The 16,488-nt window shown below is 55.1% G+C and overlaps 11 protein-coding genes across 17 annotated transcripts; 5 read left to right on the top strand and 6 right to left on the bottom strand.

Moving 5' to 3' along the window:
• Positions 1-917: 917 nt before the first annotated feature.
• Positions 918-1,783, top strand: H310_02010 (hypothetical protein; the record flags this gene model as incomplete). Its single annotated transcript, XM_008865380.1, has 1 exon — positions 918-1,783. One exon carries the CDS (start codon positions 918-920, stop codon positions 1,728-1,730), a length of 813 nt encoding a protein of 270 aa, XP_008863602.1. The 3' UTR covers positions 1,731-1,783.
• H310_02009 (hypothetical protein) lies at positions 1,734-3,874 on the bottom strand. 4 transcript variants are annotated; one of them, XM_008865376.1, is made up of 10 exons: positions 3,081-3,874; positions 2,947-3,028; positions 2,825-2,891; positions 2,740-2,772; positions 2,631-2,689; positions 2,505-2,570; positions 2,377-2,458; positions 2,230-2,325; positions 2,049-2,187; positions 1,734-1,992 (listed from the first exon to the last, which is right to left on the bottom strand). In XM_008865376.1, the coding sequence occupies exons 1-10, from the start codon at positions 3,148-3,150 to the stop codon at positions 1,838-1,840; spliced, it is 849 nt and encodes a 282-aa protein (XP_008863598.1). In that variant the 5' UTR covers positions 3,151-3,874; the 3' UTR covers positions 1,734-1,837. The 4 variants fall into 4 exon arrangements, with proteins under 4 accessions (XP_008863598.1, XP_008863600.1, XP_008863599.1 ...); XM_008865378.1 differs by having other exon boundaries at positions 1,734-2,187; XM_008865377.1 differs by lacking the exon at positions 2,505-2,570.
• A 239-nt stretch (positions 3,875-4,113) lies between these two features.
• Positions 4,114-5,437, top strand: H310_02008 (hypothetical protein). The gene is made up of 3 exons (XM_008865375.1): positions 4,114-4,613; positions 4,668-5,047; positions 5,095-5,437. The coding sequence occupies exons 1-3, from the start codon at positions 4,121-4,123 to the stop codon at positions 5,386-5,388; spliced, it is 1,167 nt and encodes a 388-aa protein (XP_008863597.1). The 5' UTR covers positions 4,114-4,120; the 3' UTR covers positions 5,389-5,437.
• H310_02007 (hypothetical protein) lies at positions 5,299-6,899 on the bottom strand. Its single transcript, XM_008865374.1, has 5 exons — positions 6,634-6,899; positions 6,451-6,579; positions 6,343-6,403; positions 5,913-6,292; positions 5,299-5,866 (listed from the first exon to the last, which is right to left on the bottom strand). Exons 1-5 carry the CDS (start codon positions 6,892-6,894, stop codon positions 5,549-5,551), a joined length of 1,149 nt encoding a protein of 382 aa, XP_008863596.1. The 5' UTR covers positions 6,895-6,899; the 3' UTR covers positions 5,299-5,548.
• Positions 6,900-6,904: 5 nt separating this feature from the next.
• Positions 6,905-8,319, bottom strand: H310_02006. Of its 2 annotated transcripts, XM_008865372.1 has the most exons (9): positions 8,187-8,319; positions 8,040-8,132; positions 7,918-7,984; positions 7,839-7,874; positions 7,782-7,789; positions 7,608-7,737; positions 7,530-7,558; positions 7,360-7,476; positions 6,905-7,309 (listed from the first exon to the last, which is right to left on the bottom strand). In XM_008865372.1, exons 1-9 carry the CDS (start codon positions 8,307-8,309, stop codon positions 7,172-7,174), a joined length of 741 nt encoding a protein of 246 aa, XP_008863594.1. In that variant the 5' UTR covers positions 8,310-8,319; the 3' UTR covers positions 6,905-7,171. The 2 variants fall into 2 exon arrangements, with proteins under 2 accessions (XP_008863594.1, XP_008863595.1); XM_008865373.1 differs by having other exon boundaries at positions 6,905-7,476.
• A 140-nt stretch (positions 8,320-8,459) lies between these two features.
• On the top strand, positions 8,460-10,702 carry H310_02005 (tRNA modification GTPase TrmE). The gene is made up of 11 exons (XM_008865371.1): positions 8,460-8,673; positions 8,720-8,803; positions 8,848-8,935; positions 8,988-9,059; positions 9,108-9,173; positions 9,225-9,364; positions 9,418-9,587; positions 9,676-9,768; positions 9,821-10,002; positions 10,057-10,278; positions 10,336-10,702. The coding sequence occupies exons 1-11, from the start codon at positions 8,471-8,473 to the stop codon at positions 10,453-10,455; spliced, it is 1,440 nt and encodes a 479-aa protein (XP_008863593.1). The 5' UTR covers positions 8,460-8,470; the 3' UTR covers positions 10,456-10,702.
• H310_02004 (hypothetical protein) lies at positions 10,183-12,318 on the bottom strand. The gene is made up of 4 exons (XM_008865370.1): positions 11,701-12,318; positions 11,451-11,653; positions 11,036-11,399; positions 10,183-10,978 (listed from the first exon to the last, which is right to left on the bottom strand). The coding sequence occupies exons 1-4, from the start codon at positions 12,160-12,162 to the stop codon at positions 10,760-10,762; spliced, it is 1,248 nt and encodes a 415-aa protein (XP_008863592.1). The 5' UTR covers positions 12,163-12,318; the 3' UTR covers positions 10,183-10,759.
• A 26-nt stretch (positions 12,319-12,344) lies between these two features.
• Positions 12,345-13,431, bottom strand: H310_02003. Of its 2 annotated transcripts, none has more exons than XM_008865368.1 (2): positions 12,864-13,431; positions 12,345-12,818 (listed from the first exon to the last, which is right to left on the bottom strand). In XM_008865368.1, the coding sequence occupies exons 1-2, from the start codon at positions 13,401-13,403 to the stop codon at positions 12,393-12,395; spliced, it is 966 nt and encodes a 321-aa protein (XP_008863590.1). In that variant the 5' UTR covers positions 13,404-13,431; the 3' UTR covers positions 12,345-12,392. The 2 variants fall into 2 exon arrangements, with proteins under 2 accessions (XP_008863590.1, XP_008863591.1); XM_008865369.1 differs by having other exon boundaries at positions 12,345-12,793.
• An 88-nt stretch (positions 13,432-13,519) lies between these two features.
• H310_02001 lies at positions 13,520-15,014 on the top strand. Of its 2 annotated transcripts, XM_008865366.1 has the most exons (3): positions 13,520-13,638; positions 13,695-14,016; positions 14,065-15,014. In XM_008865366.1, the coding sequence occupies exons 1-3, from the start codon at positions 13,543-13,545 to the stop codon at positions 14,169-14,171; spliced, it is 525 nt and encodes a 174-aa protein (XP_008863588.1). In that variant the 5' UTR covers positions 13,520-13,542; the 3' UTR covers positions 14,172-15,014. The 2 variants fall into 2 exon arrangements, with proteins under 2 accessions (XP_008863588.1, XP_008863587.1); XM_008865365.1 differs by having other exon boundaries at positions 13,695-14,375.
• On the bottom strand, positions 13,973-14,994 carry H310_02002 (hypothetical protein). Its single transcript, XM_008865367.1, has 2 exons — positions 14,355-14,994; positions 13,973-14,305 (listed from the first exon to the last, which is right to left on the bottom strand). Exons 1-2 carry the CDS (start codon positions 14,983-14,985, stop codon positions 14,181-14,183), a joined length of 756 nt encoding a protein of 251 aa, XP_008863589.1. The 5' UTR covers positions 14,986-14,994; the 3' UTR covers positions 13,973-14,180.
• A 112-nt stretch (positions 15,015-15,126) lies between the features above and the next one.
• H310_02000 (hypothetical protein) lies at positions 15,127-16,428 on the top strand. Its single transcript, XM_008865364.1, has 5 exons — positions 15,127-15,245; positions 15,303-15,476; positions 15,533-15,700; positions 15,758-15,838; positions 15,894-16,428. The coding sequence occupies exons 1-5, from the start codon at positions 15,219-15,221 to the stop codon at positions 16,389-16,391; spliced, it is 948 nt and encodes a 315-aa protein (XP_008863586.1). The 5' UTR covers positions 15,127-15,218; the 3' UTR covers positions 16,392-16,428.
• The last annotated feature ends 60 nt before the right edge of the window (positions 16,429-16,488 follow it).

Here is a 16,488-nt window from a genome sequence, read left to right as displayed (position 1 = left end):
GCTCTGGGGCATGCCCGCAGGTAGTTGTGCCATGGGCATCGCGAGAAGGCGCAGGCTGGATTAGCTTAGGGCATTCGACGACTATGACAACCACATCGAGTCGCCAGGTCATGGCGCTTCTCGTTGGGCTGTGGCTGGTCGAGTCGCAAAGGGATTAGGAATCATGTGTCACCGCGTCGTTTCGTTGCCTTTGTAAGCAAGCTACCGCTACGGGTGGGGATACCCATCAAGAAGCTACCGATGCCTGGCGATGCCTGGTGCTCGTACAGTGCGAACCTGTCGCGGCGAACAAGCCTCGACTTGCCACGAAAACACAGTCGATCTCAGTGCCGCAGAACTAGCGGCGTCCAAGCCAATGGCCATTTTTCACTGTCGAATCTCGAGGCGAAAGAATGGCCAGTCATTGTGGATGATCTCGCTGCGGTGGTGATTGCGTCTGGGACAGATATCCAACAGAGAATGCGGGCCGCCACTTGCCACTTGCACCCGACGCCATCGGTTCTACCCTCCGATCTGGTGGTACCAGTCCCCCAACGATTGTTCATGACGTGGAACGGTGGGGTCATGCCAAACATGGCGACAACCGCTGGGCCCACCCCTGGGCACGTCTGTGCCATGCCGCCGTCTCGACTGCTGCCGGGGTGGCCGCGCCACATCCCAACAGGCGCGTCCGACGGGCGTGAGATATCGCTGGAATTTGCAACTTCTCGGTTCGATTTTTTGGCTTCTATTTATATCGAAGGGTCGGTTGGGCAACGTGTTTCGAACACTCAACTTGAATCATCGGCCAATCCAATTGAACGATTCAATGGATCACCGTGTTTCGAACGTGACAGCGAAAAATAAAAAACGAAACGCCCGTTTCGACCACAGATGGCGGCCTTCCTGGCCAGGTCAGGTTTGGACAGCTTCCACGAATGGCCAAGTTCTCGCCAGCGACAACGCACACACATGGCGGAGATGGCCGCGCTGGCTTGCCTGACCACATCCACCACCTCGGCGCGTTCACAGAGTTGCATTTGCACGACATGGCTTCCGGCCATGCTGCGACATCCGAGCTTGTTGACGCGCACGCCATCATCCACGACTTGGAGCGTCAATGCCGTGAACTCAAGCACAAAGTGCGAAGCCTGGAAGGCGCCAAACTCTTGTGGGAGATCACGCGGATGAGCATGGAGTTCCAAGCGATCAAAGACTTGGACGAAACCCACCGGCTCCGGAGTGCACTCGAGGACGAGCTCATCCTCGCCAAGCACCGCGCGCGCCATTTCGAACAAGAACACGCCAAGCTTGTCCAAGCCAACACCGAGAAAGACCTACGATTCGCAGAGCTTGAAGCCAAGTTGCAGCTCCTTGGCGACACCTCGCTCATCGAGAAGCGGATAGCGGACCTGGAGAAGCAAGTCAGCGAGCTCGACGAAAGCAACAAGGAGCATGAAGTGCGAGAGGGGGAGCTGCTGGACTTGCTCGATCGTCAGGAAATGCGCGACATGGAGCGGCAGTTCGCCAAGCAGTCTAGTCGAGGCTTGTTGGTGCGAGAGATCAAGCAAGAGCTATGGAGTAAAGTCAAGAACCCGGCGGGATGGCTGCGCGTCGGGAAAAACAAAGCGTTTGGTGCATCCCGAGACATCACAAGCACATTCCCCGACCTAGAGCTGCTGGACCTACTCAAGCGCGAAGTCCCAAAGCTCAACATGCGACCGCAGTACAATCGCCACTCGATCACATAATGATGCGAGTCGGGTGCAGCCCGCTGGCTAGCCACTCCAGTCCTAATTTACGCTAGACCATATAGACATACCGACATGGCCAACCACAGCGGAACAAGCTGACAATTCTAACGAGCTTTCGACTCGCACACGGCATCTACAAACCTTCCACGCATGCACACGTGGCGCCCTTCGAAGTACTTGTTGACCGTGCGGAAGTCGGGATAGAGCTCCCTTTCGTTGCTGTCGCCATCCTGTTGTGCCACCCGGACCAACGAGCCGCCTACAGTACTGTTCAACTCTTGCATCGCTTCGCCATGGAGGCCCGCCGTTGTCAACCTGGGCAGACTCGCCAGAGCGCCACCGCTTCCGTTTCCAGAACGGACGTCGCGATGTACCGCAGCACAATGACTCGGCGGTACGGCAGAGTTGTGTTTCCTTCCGAAGCGTGGGGGAGCCATTGATGGTGCACAGCCGCCTACGATTCAAACGTCAATTCGAACGGTAGTCTTGTGCGTACTTCTCCAGCATGGAGGCCGTAGCGGAACGACTTGTGCTGGTCGACGAAAGCGGAAGAAAGGACGCGGTCAAACTGAATATGGTCGCTGGCTTCGCTCTAGCCAGGACAGACTGAGCTGCAATAATTCATGGAGATTATAGACAGTACTGGCAAAAGGGTGAGCTGGTGCTGGCCTGGCAGGACAACGAGAGCGCCCGAGAACGGAGCGACGAGGTCGTCCAGGGTTATCCTAGTGAATCACCCGTTAGCTTTGCCAGCGATGTACTTGCATGCACCAGACGGTGGCTAACGCTATGTCCACGTCCGAGGAACCGTCTTGATGCCAGGGTGTTGGCGCACAGCTGACGACGGCCGATGTCACCGACATCGCATGAGGCAAGGGATGCAGGTGGTAGACTTACCCTTGGGGTTTACAGAACAAATGCGTCTGCAGCAGCGTGATGTCAGGCCCGCAAAATCTCTAGAGTAGTTCGCGTCAGCTGCCGCCGTGGATGACAATTATGTCGGTACTTGGACAGCATCCAGCAAGTGCTTTTCCATCGCCTGGTATATCGTTCGTCAGGATTGCCTCAAACGACTGCGGTCTTCGACGTACGAGATCGAGCAGCCACGATTCCCCGAGCAAATGAACATTCATGATCCATTCGGTGGACACGGATGCGCTACAAGATGGAACGAGGCCGTGGATGGGGGTGGAGGCACATCTAGGGGTCGTACTGCGTCCGAGCCAAGACGCGGTCAACTTGATGCCGGAGGAACGCAAGCCCATTCGAACTCAAGAACGGACGCCAGAGCACATCTACTCTGTGATAGTAAGCATGCAAGATTCGTCTTCCTCGCGAATGACGCACATCCGTTGGAGCTGTACGACGGCGCCGTGGCCTCGGCAGCCGCAGGAAAACCATCACAAAGCAGAGTCATTTTTGTATTGTTGCAGTGATTTTTGCATTATTTAGGGGAATATATGACAAAGTCATGAGCGAACGGCGAACACCCAGAAACCAAGGAGCAATGGCACGCCGCGGTGTCCACGTGCTATTCCCCGATGGTCGCGGTGTATCAGGGCACGGAGCTTCAGTGGTGCATGCGACTACTTTTATCATGTATCGAGTGTTGATGTCGATGGCTGCATGGCGATGGTGGGGAAGGGCGCAGTTCATGTCGAGAGAACCTTGTGGTAGTGGATGGGGCGATGTGGTGGTTGGGTGGCGATATCTCGTTGAGACGGAGGAATGTGTCGTGCGCAGACCAACAAACACGCCAACGAATTCCTTTCTTGTGATGGGCGCCACCTGCAGCCAGGCTACGCTGTGCTTCGTGGAAGACCCTTGACACCCACCCACTTCCTGGCCTATTGGTCGCCCCTTCGTCTCCATGCTGCATAACGGGGAGTGCGCACCCTCAACTTACTGCCTGCTGAAGTAGTCTACCAGGATGGGTTTCCAAGACGAACGGGAAATGCCGCAACTCGTGGCATCCATCGTGTGGCTGGATAAACATGAGAGCAAGACGACTTCGCGATGTGACGACAGACAGGTCCTCTGCCATGGCATGGCAGCTCCTTTGAAGCGCACGGGAGAAGTTCTCCTCGATGGGCAGGCGGCGGCACGTTGGTTTTCCTTGGCGTTGGCATGTGAGATTCACATTCCACAAAATAGCAACTACTGTATCTTGCTCTTTGTATTGCCACTTTTCAACGTGAACTCCATGTCGACTTGAATCCTCGACGCCGGTCGCTGTGGCGCACAGAGCCCACCGCGGCCGTCCGTGTCCATCGCGACCTCAGTCCATCGACATACTCTCTCCCTGTTCGCGCTTTTCCCGCCGACGCCGCATCCTTGGCGGAGGGGATCGGCGAGTGGGGATAGGGTTTTACCGTTTCATGCATTGGATGCGGCACCACTGCTCAAGTTACATGTCGCTGCATGAGCCGTTGGCCGCCGACTGGACGGAAGACCCGCTGGTGTCGACAGCGTTCGCCCCGCATCGTCGATGCCGTGAAGTTCCTTCCGATTTGCCGCCGATTCCGCATGCCTCCACGATCGACCTCGACTACTCGGCCAAACCAACCATCATCGAGGACACGTCCGTCGGCGCCCATTGCCGCGATACGCTCCTCGACTTGTATGCTGCGACTCTGATCTTTCTCAAACACCTCATGGGCCTCGAAAGCGTCCTTGTCCTGCTCGCATCTGTCAGCGCCACCACGGGGTACTACTACTTGTCCGTCGACGCCACCGCAACAACGTCGTCGTCATCGTCGCATCGCTTCAGCGCCAACCTATCGTGGATGCTAATCACATTCGCTGTTGTATCGCCCATGATCATGCAGATCAAGCAAGCATTCCTCCGCCGTGAAAATGCCCTCGACAACTTGGCTGATTGTACGGAACCTTTCCATCGACACATCCCATCGTCCACTCACGATTCGTTTGTAGTCAAAGCCATCGCATCCAACGTCCTCCTCGCCAACGTTACGTGGAACTGGGGCCAGAACGTCCGTGCCCAGCTTCCTCCGGGACACAACCCTCGGGCCAAGCTGCTCCTGCGCGGCCTCGTTAGCGACTTGTACTCGCTGTTGAAGCTCCCGACATTTACCCGTGGTCGGCATCGGCTCACCAAGCGAGGCGTCAACTTGGCTGTGCAGTACCAATGGCACGTCGACGCGATCTTGCAGCGCATGATGGTGGCGATCCAGCAGCTCCACGTGCAAGTCGAAGTCATGAAAGGCCTCGGGCTCCCGCCCAACGAAGCATCGCGTATCAACCAGTACCACTGGTTCCTGCAGGCGCGCATCGAACGGCTGTGCAACATCAAGGTACCATCGTCGATGGATGCCAATGCGCGCATGACGTGTTGGCGTAGATGTACCGCACGCCGCAGGCCACGAGGTCGTTCACGCGGCTGTTCATCCTCATCCTGCCGTTCTTCTACGGCCCATACTACATCTACCTGATCGAGTCCTCCGACGGCCAGACGAGCTTTGCCTTTGCGCTAGTCCTGAGCGCCATGACCAGCATCACGATGATCGGGATCTTCAACGTGGAAAAGGCGCTGGAGGATCCATTCACAGAGGAAGGCCTGGATGGCGTCCAGATCGACGTTGCGATTCAGCGGATTTTCAACGCCTTCGACGCAATCTACCCGACCGCCGAATAGACTTGTCGAATGCGCTTGACGTACATATGAACGAGCTTCATGCATCGCATTCTATGGAGGTCGGTCTTGCCAGTGGGAAGCTACCTGAGACCAGCGGACGGGCATGCTCTTTGGTGGCGCGCTCTTTGTGCCGTGGCATTGCGTTCGCCGACCAGACAGCTTACAGGCAAGGCTTGGAGGGGGGCTCGGAAGAAGGTAGAATAACGTCCAGGGCATCCATTATGCGTTGCATGGCTCGCTCGACCTTGACGCCATCCAGGCCTTCCTCTGTGAATGGATCCTCCAGCGCCTTTTCCACGTTGAAGATCCCGATCATGATCAAGCTGGTTGCCAAGCTCAACGTCAGCGCAAAGGCAAAGTTGGTGTGGACGCTCGTGCCGGTCGTGGCAATATAAACGTAGTACGGGCCGTAGAACAGGGGCAGCACGAGGATGCAGAGGCGGGTGAACGATCGCGTGGCTTGGGGGGTTCGGTACAGCTACGACTGCGGGTGAGGAAACGAACCTGCCGACGACGATGCATACCTTGATGTTGCACAGCTTTTCAATGCGCGCTTGGATGAACCAATGGTACTGGTTGATGCGAGATGCTTCGTTGGCAGGCAGCCCCGCCGCCTTCATGAGCTCGACTTGTCGATGAAGCAGCGTCGTCGAAAACGTAATGCGTCGACACAGGTAGTGGAAGGCATGTGTGAACTCCTTCGCTTCGTCCATTCCAGACGTTGTAAAGCGATGCCGGCCTCGCGTGAAAGTTGGCAGCATCAATACGCGTCGCACGTCCGACGCTATTCCTTTGAGGATCCGCTTGGTGCGCAATGCGTGATCCGGCGCGAGTTTCACGCGTTCGTTCTTGCCCCAGTCCCAAATGGCATTGGCCATCAATACGTTGGACGTGATGGCTTTGACTACGAGCAAAGTCACATGAAGCAGAACATGGAGGACGAACGAGTCGTACGCTCGGCGATCGCGTCCAGCGCGGTTTCACGACGGGTGAACGCTTGCCGGATTTGCATAATCTGGCGGGTGAAAGTCACGAAGAAGATGGAGGACACGATCGACGGACCATGGGGGAAATGATAGCAAACGTCACGAGCGTCCAAGAAAGGTTGGCGCCAAACGAAGTTCCGTTTGCTTGCATGCCAATGTAGTAGTAACCCGACGTCGTCACCCCCGCCACGACCACGACAAGAATCTACGAGCGAACAAAGGGCCGCATCATGGCGTGCCGTGAGAAGACACGACGTACTGTTTCAATCGACATCAAGTGAATCCAAAAGATATAGGCGGCGGCGTAGATGTCCATGAACCCCGTTGCGCAGTGCTGGACGAGGTACTCCCACGTGCCGACGCGACTTCCGTCCGGACTGGATGCGTCGGGAAACGCAGTGTACGTGGATGGAATCGCAAGGACATGGAAAGCATCGTACGACTCCCGAATGCACGGGTCGGCCGTCCAGTCCTCATCGTCGGGGGCGTCCAAGAGGCGGTCCGTTCGGGGTGCTTCCATCGCAATGATGCAGAAAACATGTACTACGTAAGCTTCGAAACCATCGAAGTTGGAAACTTCGGTTTTTCATACAAATTACAAGCGTAAAGATCTTCGACTTCCAAATCCTGAAACGCCGCCACGCTTCGCTACGCGACGGTGGCATCTTCATGCACCCACCCTTCAATGGCGGCGACGGCGGCGGGCAGAGCGGCGCGGATGTCGTTGCCGACGCGGCTGTAAAGCGTGACTTGGACGTTGTACGATCGATTTTCAAAGGCCACGGCTTCCTCTACCACTACCGCATGAGCCACGCACGGGGAACGGTCACTGCACCTTTGAGGTTGACATAGCTTCCAATCATGACGGATGGAAACTGCTTCGCAACAGCTTTCAGCGGGGCGGCAATGGACCCTTCGAGCTTCTTCGTGCGTGCCTATCGCACACGTGGTAAGAAGACGATGGCGGTGAGCCCGGGTGGCGTACAATAGCTTGGTGAATTGGAATGCCCTTGAAATGGTCGACATTGGACTCGACCATCTGCTTCATGAGCCGAGGAATGCCTGGCAACACGTACACGTTGCGCATCTTCACAATCGGGACCTAGTGGTTCCAACAGGTTGAGTTGGCAACTCGTGCATGTCTGGTAAACGAACCCACGTTGACGTCGTCAAAACTTCGCAGCCTGGATGGCCACGAAAAGTCAGGTTGTGGCACAGACACCGCTGTGTTACCCTGTGGAAACGTGACCATTCGAAGGCGGTCCGAGTTCAGATCGTCGCCGCGGTGCTCTCCTTCGAGATACTGACGCAGTGCCTCCTTCGTGGGCTCATGCAATTCGAGGGGAACGTCGAACGCTTTTGCCTGAAATGGCGTCATGGGGAAGCGTCCACGGGGAAGTGACGTACAATGCTATCTACTTAAGCACTTGAGTACGCAAAAGGTGACGGCGGATTTTGTGGTACCATAGGTGATGTCGTCGTGCGTCGGCCCAATTCCACCTGACATTGGAAATTTAATGCCAATTCGAAGGTATGACCGCACCTGTGGTGAACACGTAGCCGTTGGGGCCGACGAGGTTGGAAAACGAACGCACAGTGTCCACGATAACCTGTATTTCAACATGGAAAGATCAGAGGGTGACAGAGATCCAAGCGAGTACTCACATCTTCTTCGTCTGGGATGACAGAAATGCGGACTACGTCGACCCCGCGACCAAAGAGAAACTTGGACAGGTAGTTGCTGTTTGTGTCAAGCGTCTTCGAGAAATGAGACGTGCTTTCCATGCCAAGTAGCGTCGTTCCAACACGTACCTTTCCACTGAGCACTTCATTGCCAATCACGCAGATCGCAGCCTTCGGGGGGACGGGCAAAGCAGCGGTAGTGGACATGAAGGCGCGGTGCACTGAGCTGTGATGGAGGATGCGCAAAAGCATGTTTGCCGCGGAAGTCGCTTTTTCAACATAGAGTGCAGAAGGTAAAAAAAGGTCAATTTTTGGTCAAATGAGCCAATCAATGCACTTCAATTAACAGAATAGATCGAGTTGTGATTGGCCGATCGTCCTGGTTGGCGCAATAATCCATCAGTTCGACAAGGATGCTGTCGCGACGAGGAGCAACGACCGGATGGCGAGCCGCGCTAGTGTGCATGCACGCCCGATATCTGTCGTCACAAGACACCATCTACGCTCTATCGTCGGCTGAAGGCCGATCGGGTGTTGCGGTTGTTCGTATCTCTGGCCCCATGGCAGACCAATGCTTGCTTCAAATGACGTCGAAGCAATTGCCGCCTCCACGAACGTATGTGCTAGATTGATATGCGCATTCCCAAATGTATCATGGATAGAGCTACCCGACGGGACATCACACATCCATCAACGAAGGAGCTTTTGGACACTGCGATAGCAATTCGTTTCCCTGGGCCTAAGAGGTTCGTCGACCTGTTCATTCCATCGACAAATCCCTGTGATTCAGTTTCACAGGAGAAGACAGCGTCGAACTGTACCTGCATGGAAGTCGGCCGGTGATCTCGGGCGTGCTGCAAGCCCTTGGCACACTCCCTGTACTGTTCCATGAATGGTATGGAATGATGTCTCAGGTGTCGACCTCCATAGACCTATCGCGCGGCCGAGGCGGGCGAATTCACGGAGCGAGCATTTGAAAACCAAAAGATGGACCTGATGCAGGTACGCTCTCCCTTCGCCGTGAAACTCCCTTCCAATGCACTCCATCAGGTCGAAGGTCTCGCAGATCTCTTGCACGCTGAAACGGAAGCGCAACGATCTCAAGCGTTAGCTCAAGTACCTCGCGTCGTTGGACTGGCTGATTCTAGATCGTTCTTGGGCACTTAGATGTCTGGCACGATTGGCCAAGTGTACGATGCATGGCGGCACACCATTATGCGGTGTTTGGCACACTCGGAAGCACTCATTGATTTCGGCGAAGATGAAGATGACGTGACGGATGAAGCTTACGAAGCTGTGATTCAAACGTACGAATTTGACAAATATTCTCGATTCATGCTGACCATCCGTTATATTCTAGCGTACGTGATTTGAAGACGTCCATCGAACGGCATCTTCAAGACGGTCGTCGCGGCGAAATCCTTCGCCATGGCGTCCACGTGGCCATTCTCGGCTCCCCCAACGCTGGCAAATCCACTCTGCTAAACCTTCTCGCCCAACGCGATGCTGCCATTGTGTCACCTATAGCAGGTATGCTGGCCCTTGCACCGTCTCGACGGCCGATTGCTCTCCCATGGCCAAATGCGATGAAGAGCGGCCAATTCCTTGTACATCCTAGGGACGACGCGAGATGTCGTTCAAGTGCCACTTAATTTGGCTGGGTACCCCGTCGTGCTCCACGACACAGCCGGTATCCGTGACACCACCGACGGTAAGTTACCATTACGTGCATTCGCCTCGGCTGACACACACGGACGCGGTAGTGATTGAGCGGGAGGGCGTTCATCGCGCTCTTCGATGTAACGACGAGTCGCAACTGAAACTTGTGGTCGTGGATGTCCAGGACGGGGCAGTCGACCCAGCTCTCATCTCTCTCATCGACCCTTCGACGATTGTCGTGCTCAACAAGATCGACGCAACGCCCCCGTCCACAGCCCTCTTGGATGTACAAACCCGCTGCATCATGCATTCTTATTAAAAATTCACGGGGTTCCTCTAGGCGGTGGCCCATGCCCCAGTCGTGTGTGCGGTGTCCTGCGCGACCGGCGACGGGGTTGACGAGTTTCTGATGACCCTGCAGCAGCGCGTGCGAGGAGTATTTGGCACTGATCGCAACGACAATAATGCAAGTAGTAATGTGATTATCACGCGAGAGCGGCACAGGCAGCATCTCCAAGCAAGCGTCGCCCACTTGGGCGCGTTTCTAGCCCATCCCTATCAGGTGCAGCAGCACAGCCCAACAACCTGTCGATTCTGCTGACAAATGTCCTCCTTGCAGGCGGAGCTGGCCGCTGAAGACTTGCGCCACGCGGTGACGTGCATGGGACGGATTGTCGGTCGTGTCGACGTCGAAGACATTTTGGATGTCCTTTTTGCAGACTTTTGCATTGGCAAGTAACTCTGAATTTCTGGAATCGCACTTCATGTTGGTCGTCTTGCTACCGTCTCTCAAGCGAATTGCGTCTTGTGCGGTTCACGACATGGAGGGGCTCGGCAACTCGTCTTAGCAGACTCATCTTGACCGTGGATATTTGTTTGAATTGTCCGTCATCGTCAGCTTTGATGCCGACGAGAGCGAAGCAGGACGTTTGTGGCCAAGCGGCGGATTTTCCTCACTGTATGAATGCCATCACAACCATCTTTCCTCACTCAACGCATTTGCTGCCGTGGAGGCAACTTCCTTTGGAACCTCCAGCGCCACATCAAGCAAGCTTGTCGATCGCGCGGAGAGCAGTCTTCGCCATGCTTGACGTGCATTTGGACGCGATGGTGAGCAAGGTATCGCGGTGACGCACGCAGAGCGGTCCATGTTTTGTGACAAGCGTGAACAAGACCGATGCAAATTTGACCGAGACTGTGGTTGTGGCAGGGGAGTCTGCGACGGCTCGGACGAGACTGTCGACGACTTGGTCGATAACTTCCTGTAAATGACGACGTCAATCACAATCCAGAACTTCCAGGAAGGCCAGACAGCACACCTGAGAGAGCTGCGCTTTCACGTTAAAGATTTGTTGGACAACAAGGAGAACGCGATCGTGTGGGCTTTGAAGGATTTTCGCCTCAAGCAATCGGGTGATGATCACTGGCACTTGTTGAGGGCCGAGGCCGTCGCGGACCAGCCGAGTCATGGCTTCGCATTGGGCCGCATTCGCATGTGGACTTGTGAGAATGGGAACGAGAATGGTACCAATGGCGACGTGGGGAAGGGCCGAGGCTACCGCTTGCAATGCCTTGAGCAAAGATCGAGGGATCGCGGTGGTGGCAGTCTGGATTCGGGCGACCAGCGTCGCCTCAATGACTACTGCGGCATCTTGACCTGTCCATTTGGCGTCCAAAAGCTTTCTAGACCGTGCACAGGTTCACGAACATGTCGGTGGAGATATGAAGTTTTACGTGATCAGAAGCAGAACAGTGTCGTCGAGGAGGTCAGCGAGTGGCAGCGTTTTGCATAGCAAGTCTAGGTGCGAGGTCGACGCGTGCTCGGGGAGTTGTAGCAACGCAGTTCCAGCCTCAAGGATGGCATTGCAAATATCACTCGGGGCCCCAGCGGGCGTGGCCGACATGGTCGCTTCGATGGCGGAGACCATGTTGACGATCTGACACATTTATCAAATCTCCAGTAGAACAAGTGTCACTCACGTACCTGGTCAGGAAGGACTAATGGAGCAACGGAAAAAGATTTGGTGGGTTCGGCTGGTATCGGAGAGGATTCCACTCGTGTGGCGCGTTGGTTCATCCTCAAAGCAAGGTCGGTGATGTCGTCTACGACATCTTGTGTTGGCGAAGGCTCCAGTGGACTGTCCTCGTCACATCGCTTGGCTCTTTTCGGAGACGAAAGGGACTGAAAACTCTCTGTGGCGTCGATGCTTGTGACGCGCTTGCCGCGGCTGACGGGAGACGTCGGCGGTGGTAGCGTCATTGGCGCAATGACCGACGTGTCGTCGACACTGTTGACAAGTTGAGATGGAGATCGCTCCAATTGAAACACGATTTGAGCGAGTCGGTTTATATATCGATCGGATTCAATAGCCGACAGCAACGCCAAGGCATGCTTTGCTCGGATTGCGTCGATGGTGCGTTGGAAGGTTGAGGCTCGATGCGCCATTCCACTCCAAATTATACGCTTCACATTGGCCGGTAGATCATGTGCGTCTAAAACACACGTGAGGTAGGCATGCAGATCTCCAATGTGGTCGTCGATGTGAGCTTGCACCCCGGGGACGCCGCCCTTGACGGCCGCGGTGACAAGCGATGCTCGCAACTCCATGGGTGTTCAATATGAAATGATACAGGTTCATCGTTTCATGGGGGTGTATTAGTTTTGGCAGTCCTGCTTCAAAATGACGGCGGCTCATCGTCGTCCTCGACGACCGCGAGCCACGGATGGAGCTCCATGCTGAGGACGGTCATGCGTTGGGACGGGTCTTTCTGGAGGGACAACTGAAGGAAGTTCAAGCAAAGAGACGAGAACGAGGTGGACGATGGCATCTGGACGGGATTCTCCAGCAGAGAATCAAAGAGGTCCTTCGGTGTCGGTGCGTCGAATGGCAAGACGCCGAACAGGAACGTAAACAGCGTCACCCCGATGGCCCATGCATCTACCAGGAATGGGTCGAACGGATCACCAGAACAGCATTCGGGGGCGAAGAATTGAAAAGTCCCCAATGTGTTTGTAATCCTGTCCGTCGGGAGGAAGCACTGCGCGCACCCAAAATCTGAGAGATGGCACCGATTGTCTGCGTTCAAGAGAATGTTATCGGGCTAGCATGCTAAGTGAGCACATGGCATGACCGACGGAGCTCGTACCTTGATATCGCGATGGCACACGCCTCGAGAATGTAGATACTTGACACCTTGAACGATGCCTCGCACGTGTTCCTTCGCCAGTTCTTCTGTCAACGGGCCACCTGTAATCGGGCTATGAAATGTCTTGGACGCGGGCGTGTACACCATGCACGGTCCTTTGGACATGTACTCCAAGATAAGGTAGATTTTGTCGCTGGCCGGATCATTGATCACTTCAAAGAGCAGGACAATGTTTCGATGGTACAACGTCCTCATGATCTCGATCTCAGCCTCCACTTTGTCAAGTGCAGTCACTACACGCATCGATTCGCCTTCTCGTACGTATTCCTTCATCCGATGCAGCGCCGACTTGGACATGATCTTGGCCGCAAACGACCTTGGATTCGTGTTCTCGACGCGGCGCTCGCATCGCTTCACCTTTGCAAAAGCACCTTTTCCGAGATTTTCCATCATGAAGTACTCATTCACGCGGTCTGTTCCATCTTGCGACGCGTCTTCATGGGCCGTGATCAAGCACTGCCATTCTCCTCGAACTCCCATCGTAGCAATTGTATCGCGTGGGGAAAATTTTCGAAGTCAGCCAATCAAGTCGTGCAATTTTCAGTTATTGGAGAATACTTATAGCCAATCCGAGGCGAGAAAATCGATCTTTTGTTCGAAAACGGTGAGTTGTCGCGCCATGGACACCACCAGCGACGCCCTGCCGCGCCGGACGCCACCGCCGCGACCAGTTCTACATCCCAAGGAGACACTGCAGTCTATTTTGAAGCATGTGGTATGCCTTCGTCACATCTGCGCCCGTACAATCCTAACAGCTCAGTGGCCGGGTAGAACACATCCGCTGCATCGTCTGCGATGGCGGACAACGGCTTGCTGTCTGTCGAGTCGCCTCTCCCGCGTGAAACTTCGAGTTACATCAAGCATCATCGAAGTTATACACCTCCGAAGCGCGTCCTGGTTCCATTGCCGCCGTCAACATCGAGTACGCAGCGGCAATTGTTTCACCGACAGCAGAAGCACAAGCCTCCTTCCATCATTCAGATCACACCAACGCCGACGCCCCAATTTGAAGACGACAATACGGTGGACGAGACCACAATGCTCCACCGTCGACTCTTGCATGCCGCCACGGTCGTCCGCACCCAGCGCAACCGTATGACCCATCGACACCAAAATGAGACGCACATCACGTTTCCAGTAGGGCGAGGTGGAGTACCGCATTCGAATTCCCCTCCACGAGCAATCTCGGTGCCATTTCGTCGCAGCATCCAAGCGCCGTCGTTGTCTCATCTAGTCGTCCCTCGCTAATCGCCATTATCACGCTTCCACTGGCACTCGCTCGATGGTGCAATACGTCACTTCATAACCGACGTCACCGTCGTTCTCGTCGGCGTCTCGATGGGTGATCGTTAGGACGGCAAAGTAACCGGCATCAAGCCATCCTAGGCCGCCACGTCATTCCTTAAGACAATGCTGACGCGTGTATCGTACCTGGTGTTAACAACAGTTGGCCCTTCTCTTTCCACTCGATTCGCCCTTCTCTCGATTTTGCGTTGGGGGCAATGCGGCAGCACCACGGAAGACGTGCCAGGTTCGCGTACACGTTGTTCTTCCAGTCGTCCAACACTTCCGCGGCGTATTCCGTTCGCACTTCGAGTGGAATATGGTCTTCCATCGACCCTTCCACAACGAGCTCCATCCACCGAGATGCATGAAGTTCGTCTGGACGGATGTCGTCGATGTCGGCTGTGAGCGAAACCTTGACCTTGTCACAGTTGACCGAATGAGGAGTCAGTCGTGGAGGTTTCTGGAGCTCATGGGCTCGTTTTGTTGCTGGCGGATCGTGCGGCCCAGGGATGTAGATGACTCGACACACGATCATCTCCAGTCGCGACAAGATGGCTGTCATATCACCTTCTGCGGCGGCGAGAGACGCTTCCGTGGTCGTACCTTTTGACACGGGCGGCATCACGAAGTTCCCGCAAACGAACACGACGTCGACAGCGTAATGGCGGATGATGTGGTCGCAGAGCTTGTTCACCATCTCGATGTTTCCACGGATGTTTGACAGCACAAGAACATTGAGTCGCCGCTCGTCCGCGAAACCCATCGATTCCACCATGGAGTGTCGCCTTTCAGAAATGTACAAACGCTCGATAAAGTATTTACCCTGCAATTACGTTTTCATCTGCTGTTTGATACAGTAATACTAGTAGTACTCAAGAAGGTTCCTTGACCGTTCGATATTGTACCCCAGCATAAGAACCAACCCAAACATAGCGAGCGTTGACGACATGCGGCCGCCGCCATCTTGACTGCGGCGTCGTCGGTCATTTCACTTCCAGGCACTGCATCATGAACACGATCTTCACCCAGTGCGAGGTATTGTTGCTCTCCCCTTGATCGCCGTCTCGTGCATAATCCCTCGTCCACCTGCAGGCGTCGCAAGAATCGGCACGTGCCAGCAGTCCATACCATCCCGTGTTCACTTGCGAAGTGTGCAAGATCAGCATGCGTTCCGCCAAAAAACTGGAAGATCACGTAAATCACTCGCCCCTTCATCGAGCGGCACTTAACGAATCGGACCCCGCTTTCAAGATGGAAATGAGTGGAGTGCGTATCACTTCGTCATCCGTCGTGGTTCCAACCGCACGTTATCGTATCCGTAGCGCTTGTCCAGCGAATCCGACCGTCCGTGTAGCCCTTGCCGCCAACGACTCATCTACGACGGCACCAAGTTGTTCTGGCGCGTCAACGAGACCCTCGAGCTGCATATATACGAAGCTGTCAACGCCAACCTCGTCACGGTCATCGGCCAAATCGCCCAGCAAAAAAAGGTAATTGGTCTCACCAAACTTTCAAGCACGCGGCACACCATGACGCAATCTTCGCAGAAACTGCCGCCCCTTGTCTTGGACTTGGCCATCCTCCAGGCAGTGACGTCCCCCGAGGGCATCAAGGCGTCCTCTGATGCGGTGGGTCCTTCAGTTGACGACGACGGCGTTTTATTCACCGTGACCGGATGCGTAGAACCAAGCGTCTTCTCAGCGAGATGCGATTGTCAAGTTCATTTTGGCGCGGCTTCAAGCCGTGAAAGATGGGAACGACGGGTCTCTGTCGCTGTATCTTCAAAAGCAAAATGGAGACAAGGTCGACCCGACGCGCACTGTCAACGACCTACCGGCGCAAGTGGTGTCGGACACTGCCCCTCGTCGCCGCCACACGTACGAAGATGCGTGCGTCGTGCAGAACGAAGTCCAGAGCCACACGAAAGCACTCAAGTCGTCGCGGCAAACGGCCGAGCGATGCCATGACATGGCGCGCCTCTCCCTCAACGCCTTCATCGACTTGGAAGAGGTCGTGAAGGCCCGGCCCAAAGATAAAGGGGACCACTTGTCGTGGCTCGGAGCGTTCAATCGAGTTCGACAGCGCACAGACATCGAGGTTATCAAGGCCAAGATGCAGACGGGTCACCACAACGCGCAGCCACAGACCAAGTCGAGTGAGACCACACCCGAAGAGAAGTAGTTCGATATGAAACGAATACATTCGTGTATATCTCCAACGCTCGTGGTTGTGCCGAGGGAGGGTGTGTCGTGTTAGAGGCAATGATTCCCCAAGCGCA

This window comes from Aphanomyces invadans (assembly GCF_000520115.1).
Source record: "Aphanomyces invadans strain NJM9701 unplaced genomic scaffold supercont1.3, whole genome shotgun sequence".
NCBI lineage: Eukaryota > Oomycota > Saprolegniomycetes > Saprolegniales > Verrucalvaceae > Aphanomyces > Aphanomyces invadans.
The sequence above is the reverse complement of the archived record's forward strand: the minus strand, read 5'-3'. Positions and strand labels throughout refer to the sequence as shown.

Bases quoted from the DNA above. Each gene is read 5' to 3' on its own strand.
- H310_02006 (XM_008865372.1), bottom strand. From the start codon at position 8,309: ATGCTTTTGCGCATCCTCCATCACAGCTCAGTGCACCGCGCCTTCATG. The intron at 8,133-8,186 runs GTACGTGTTGGA...CATTTCTCGAAG, and splicing joins ATGAAGTGCTCAGTGGAAAG to ACGCTTGACACAAACAGCAA. The intron at 7,310-7,359 runs GTACGCCACCCG...CGTGTGCGATAG, and splicing joins TTCCAATTCACCAAGCTATT to GCACGCACGAAGAAGCTCGA.
- H310_02003 (XM_008865368.1), bottom strand. From the start codon at position 13,403: ATGGGAGTTCGAGGAGAATGGCAGTGCTTGATCACGGCCCATGAAGAC. The intron at 12,819-12,863 runs GTACGAGCTCCG...TTAGCATGCTAG, and splicing joins TGTGCCATCGCGATATCAAG to CCCGATAACATTCTCTTGAA.
- H310_02007 (XM_008865374.1), bottom strand. From the start codon at position 6,894: ATGGAAGCACCCCGAACGGACCGCCTCTTGGACGCCCCCGACGATGAG. The intron at 6,580-6,633 runs GTACGTCGTGTC...GTTCGCTCGTAG, and splicing joins ACTTGATGTCGATTGAAACA to ATTCTTGTCGTGGTCGTGGC. The intron at 6,404-6,450 runs GTCCGTCGATCG...TTCACCCGCCAG, and splicing joins TTGCTATCATTTCCCCCATG to ATTATGCAAATCCGGCAAGC.
- H310_02004 (XM_008865370.1), bottom strand. From the start codon at position 12,162: ATGGCGCATCGAGCCTCAACCTTCCAACGCACCATCGACGCAATCCGA. The intron at 11,654-11,700 runs GTACGTGAGTGA...TAAATGTGTCAG, and splicing joins CATTAGTCCTTCCTGACCAG to ATCGTCAACATGGTCTCCGC. The intron at 10,979-11,035 runs GTGTGCTGTCTG...CGTCATTTACAG, and splicing joins TGAAAGCGCAGCTCTCTCAG to GAAGTTATCGACCAAGTCGT.
- H310_02005 (XM_008865371.1), top strand. From the start codon at position 8,471: ATGCTGTCGCGACGAGGAGCAACGACCGGATGGCGAGCCGCGCTAGTG. The intron at 9,365-9,417 runs GTACGAATTTGA...GTTATATTCTAG, and splicing joins TACGAAGCTGTGATTCAAAC to CGTACGTGATTTGAAGACGT. The intron at 9,588-9,675 runs GTATGCTGGCCC...TGTACATCCTAG, and splicing joins CATTGTGTCACCTATAGCAG to GGACGACGCGAGATGTCGTT.
- H310_02002 (XM_008865367.1), bottom strand. From the start codon at position 14,985: ATGGTGGAATCGATGGGTTTCGCGGACGAGCGGCGACTCAATGTTCTT. The intron at 14,306-14,354 runs GTACGATACACG...GTGGCGGCCTAG, and splicing joins CCAACTGTTGTTAACACCAG to GATGGCTTGATGCCGGTTAC.
- H310_02001 (XM_008865365.1), top strand. From the start codon at position 13,543: ATGGACACCACCAGCGACGCCCTGCCGCGCCGGACGCCACCGCCGCGA. The intron at 13,639-13,694 runs GTATGCCTTCGT...GTGGCCGGGTAG, and splicing joins AGTCTATTTTGAAGCATGTG to AACACATCCGCTGCATCGTC.
- H310_02009 (XM_008865376.1), bottom strand. From the start codon at position 3,150: ATGACTCTGCTTTGTGATGGTTTTCCTGCGGCTGCCGAGGCCACGGCG. The intron at 2,892-2,946 runs GTACGACCCCTA...TCCATCTTGTAG, and splicing joins CGCGTCTTGGCTCGGACGCA to CGCATCCGTGTCCACCGAAT. The intron at 2,326-2,376 runs GTACTGTCTATA...TGTCCTGGCTAG, and splicing joins ACCAGCTCACCCTTTTGCCA to AGCGAAGCCAGCGACCATAT.
- H310_02000 (XM_008865364.1), top strand. From the start codon at position 15,219: ATGAACACGATCTTCACCCAGTGCGAG. The intron at 15,246-15,302 runs GTATTGTTGCTC...GTCCACCTGCAG, and splicing joins CGATCTTCACCCAGTGCGAG to GCGTCGCAAGAATCGGCACG. The intron at 15,839-15,893 runs GTGGGTCCTTCA...CCGGATGCGTAG, and splicing joins TCAAGGCGTCCTCTGATGCG to AACCAAGCGTCTTCTCAGCG.
- H310_02008 (XM_008865375.1), top strand. From the start codon at position 4,121: ATGCGGCACCACTGCTCAAGTTACATGTCGCTGCATGAGCCGTTGGCC. The intron at 4,614-4,667 runs GTACGGAACCTT...ATTCGTTTGTAG, and splicing joins CCTCGACAACTTGGCTGATT to TCAAAGCCATCGCATCCAAC. The intron at 5,048-5,094 runs GTACCATCGTCG...GTGTTGGCGTAG, and splicing joins AACGGCTGTGCAACATCAAG to ATGTACCGCACGCCGCAGGC.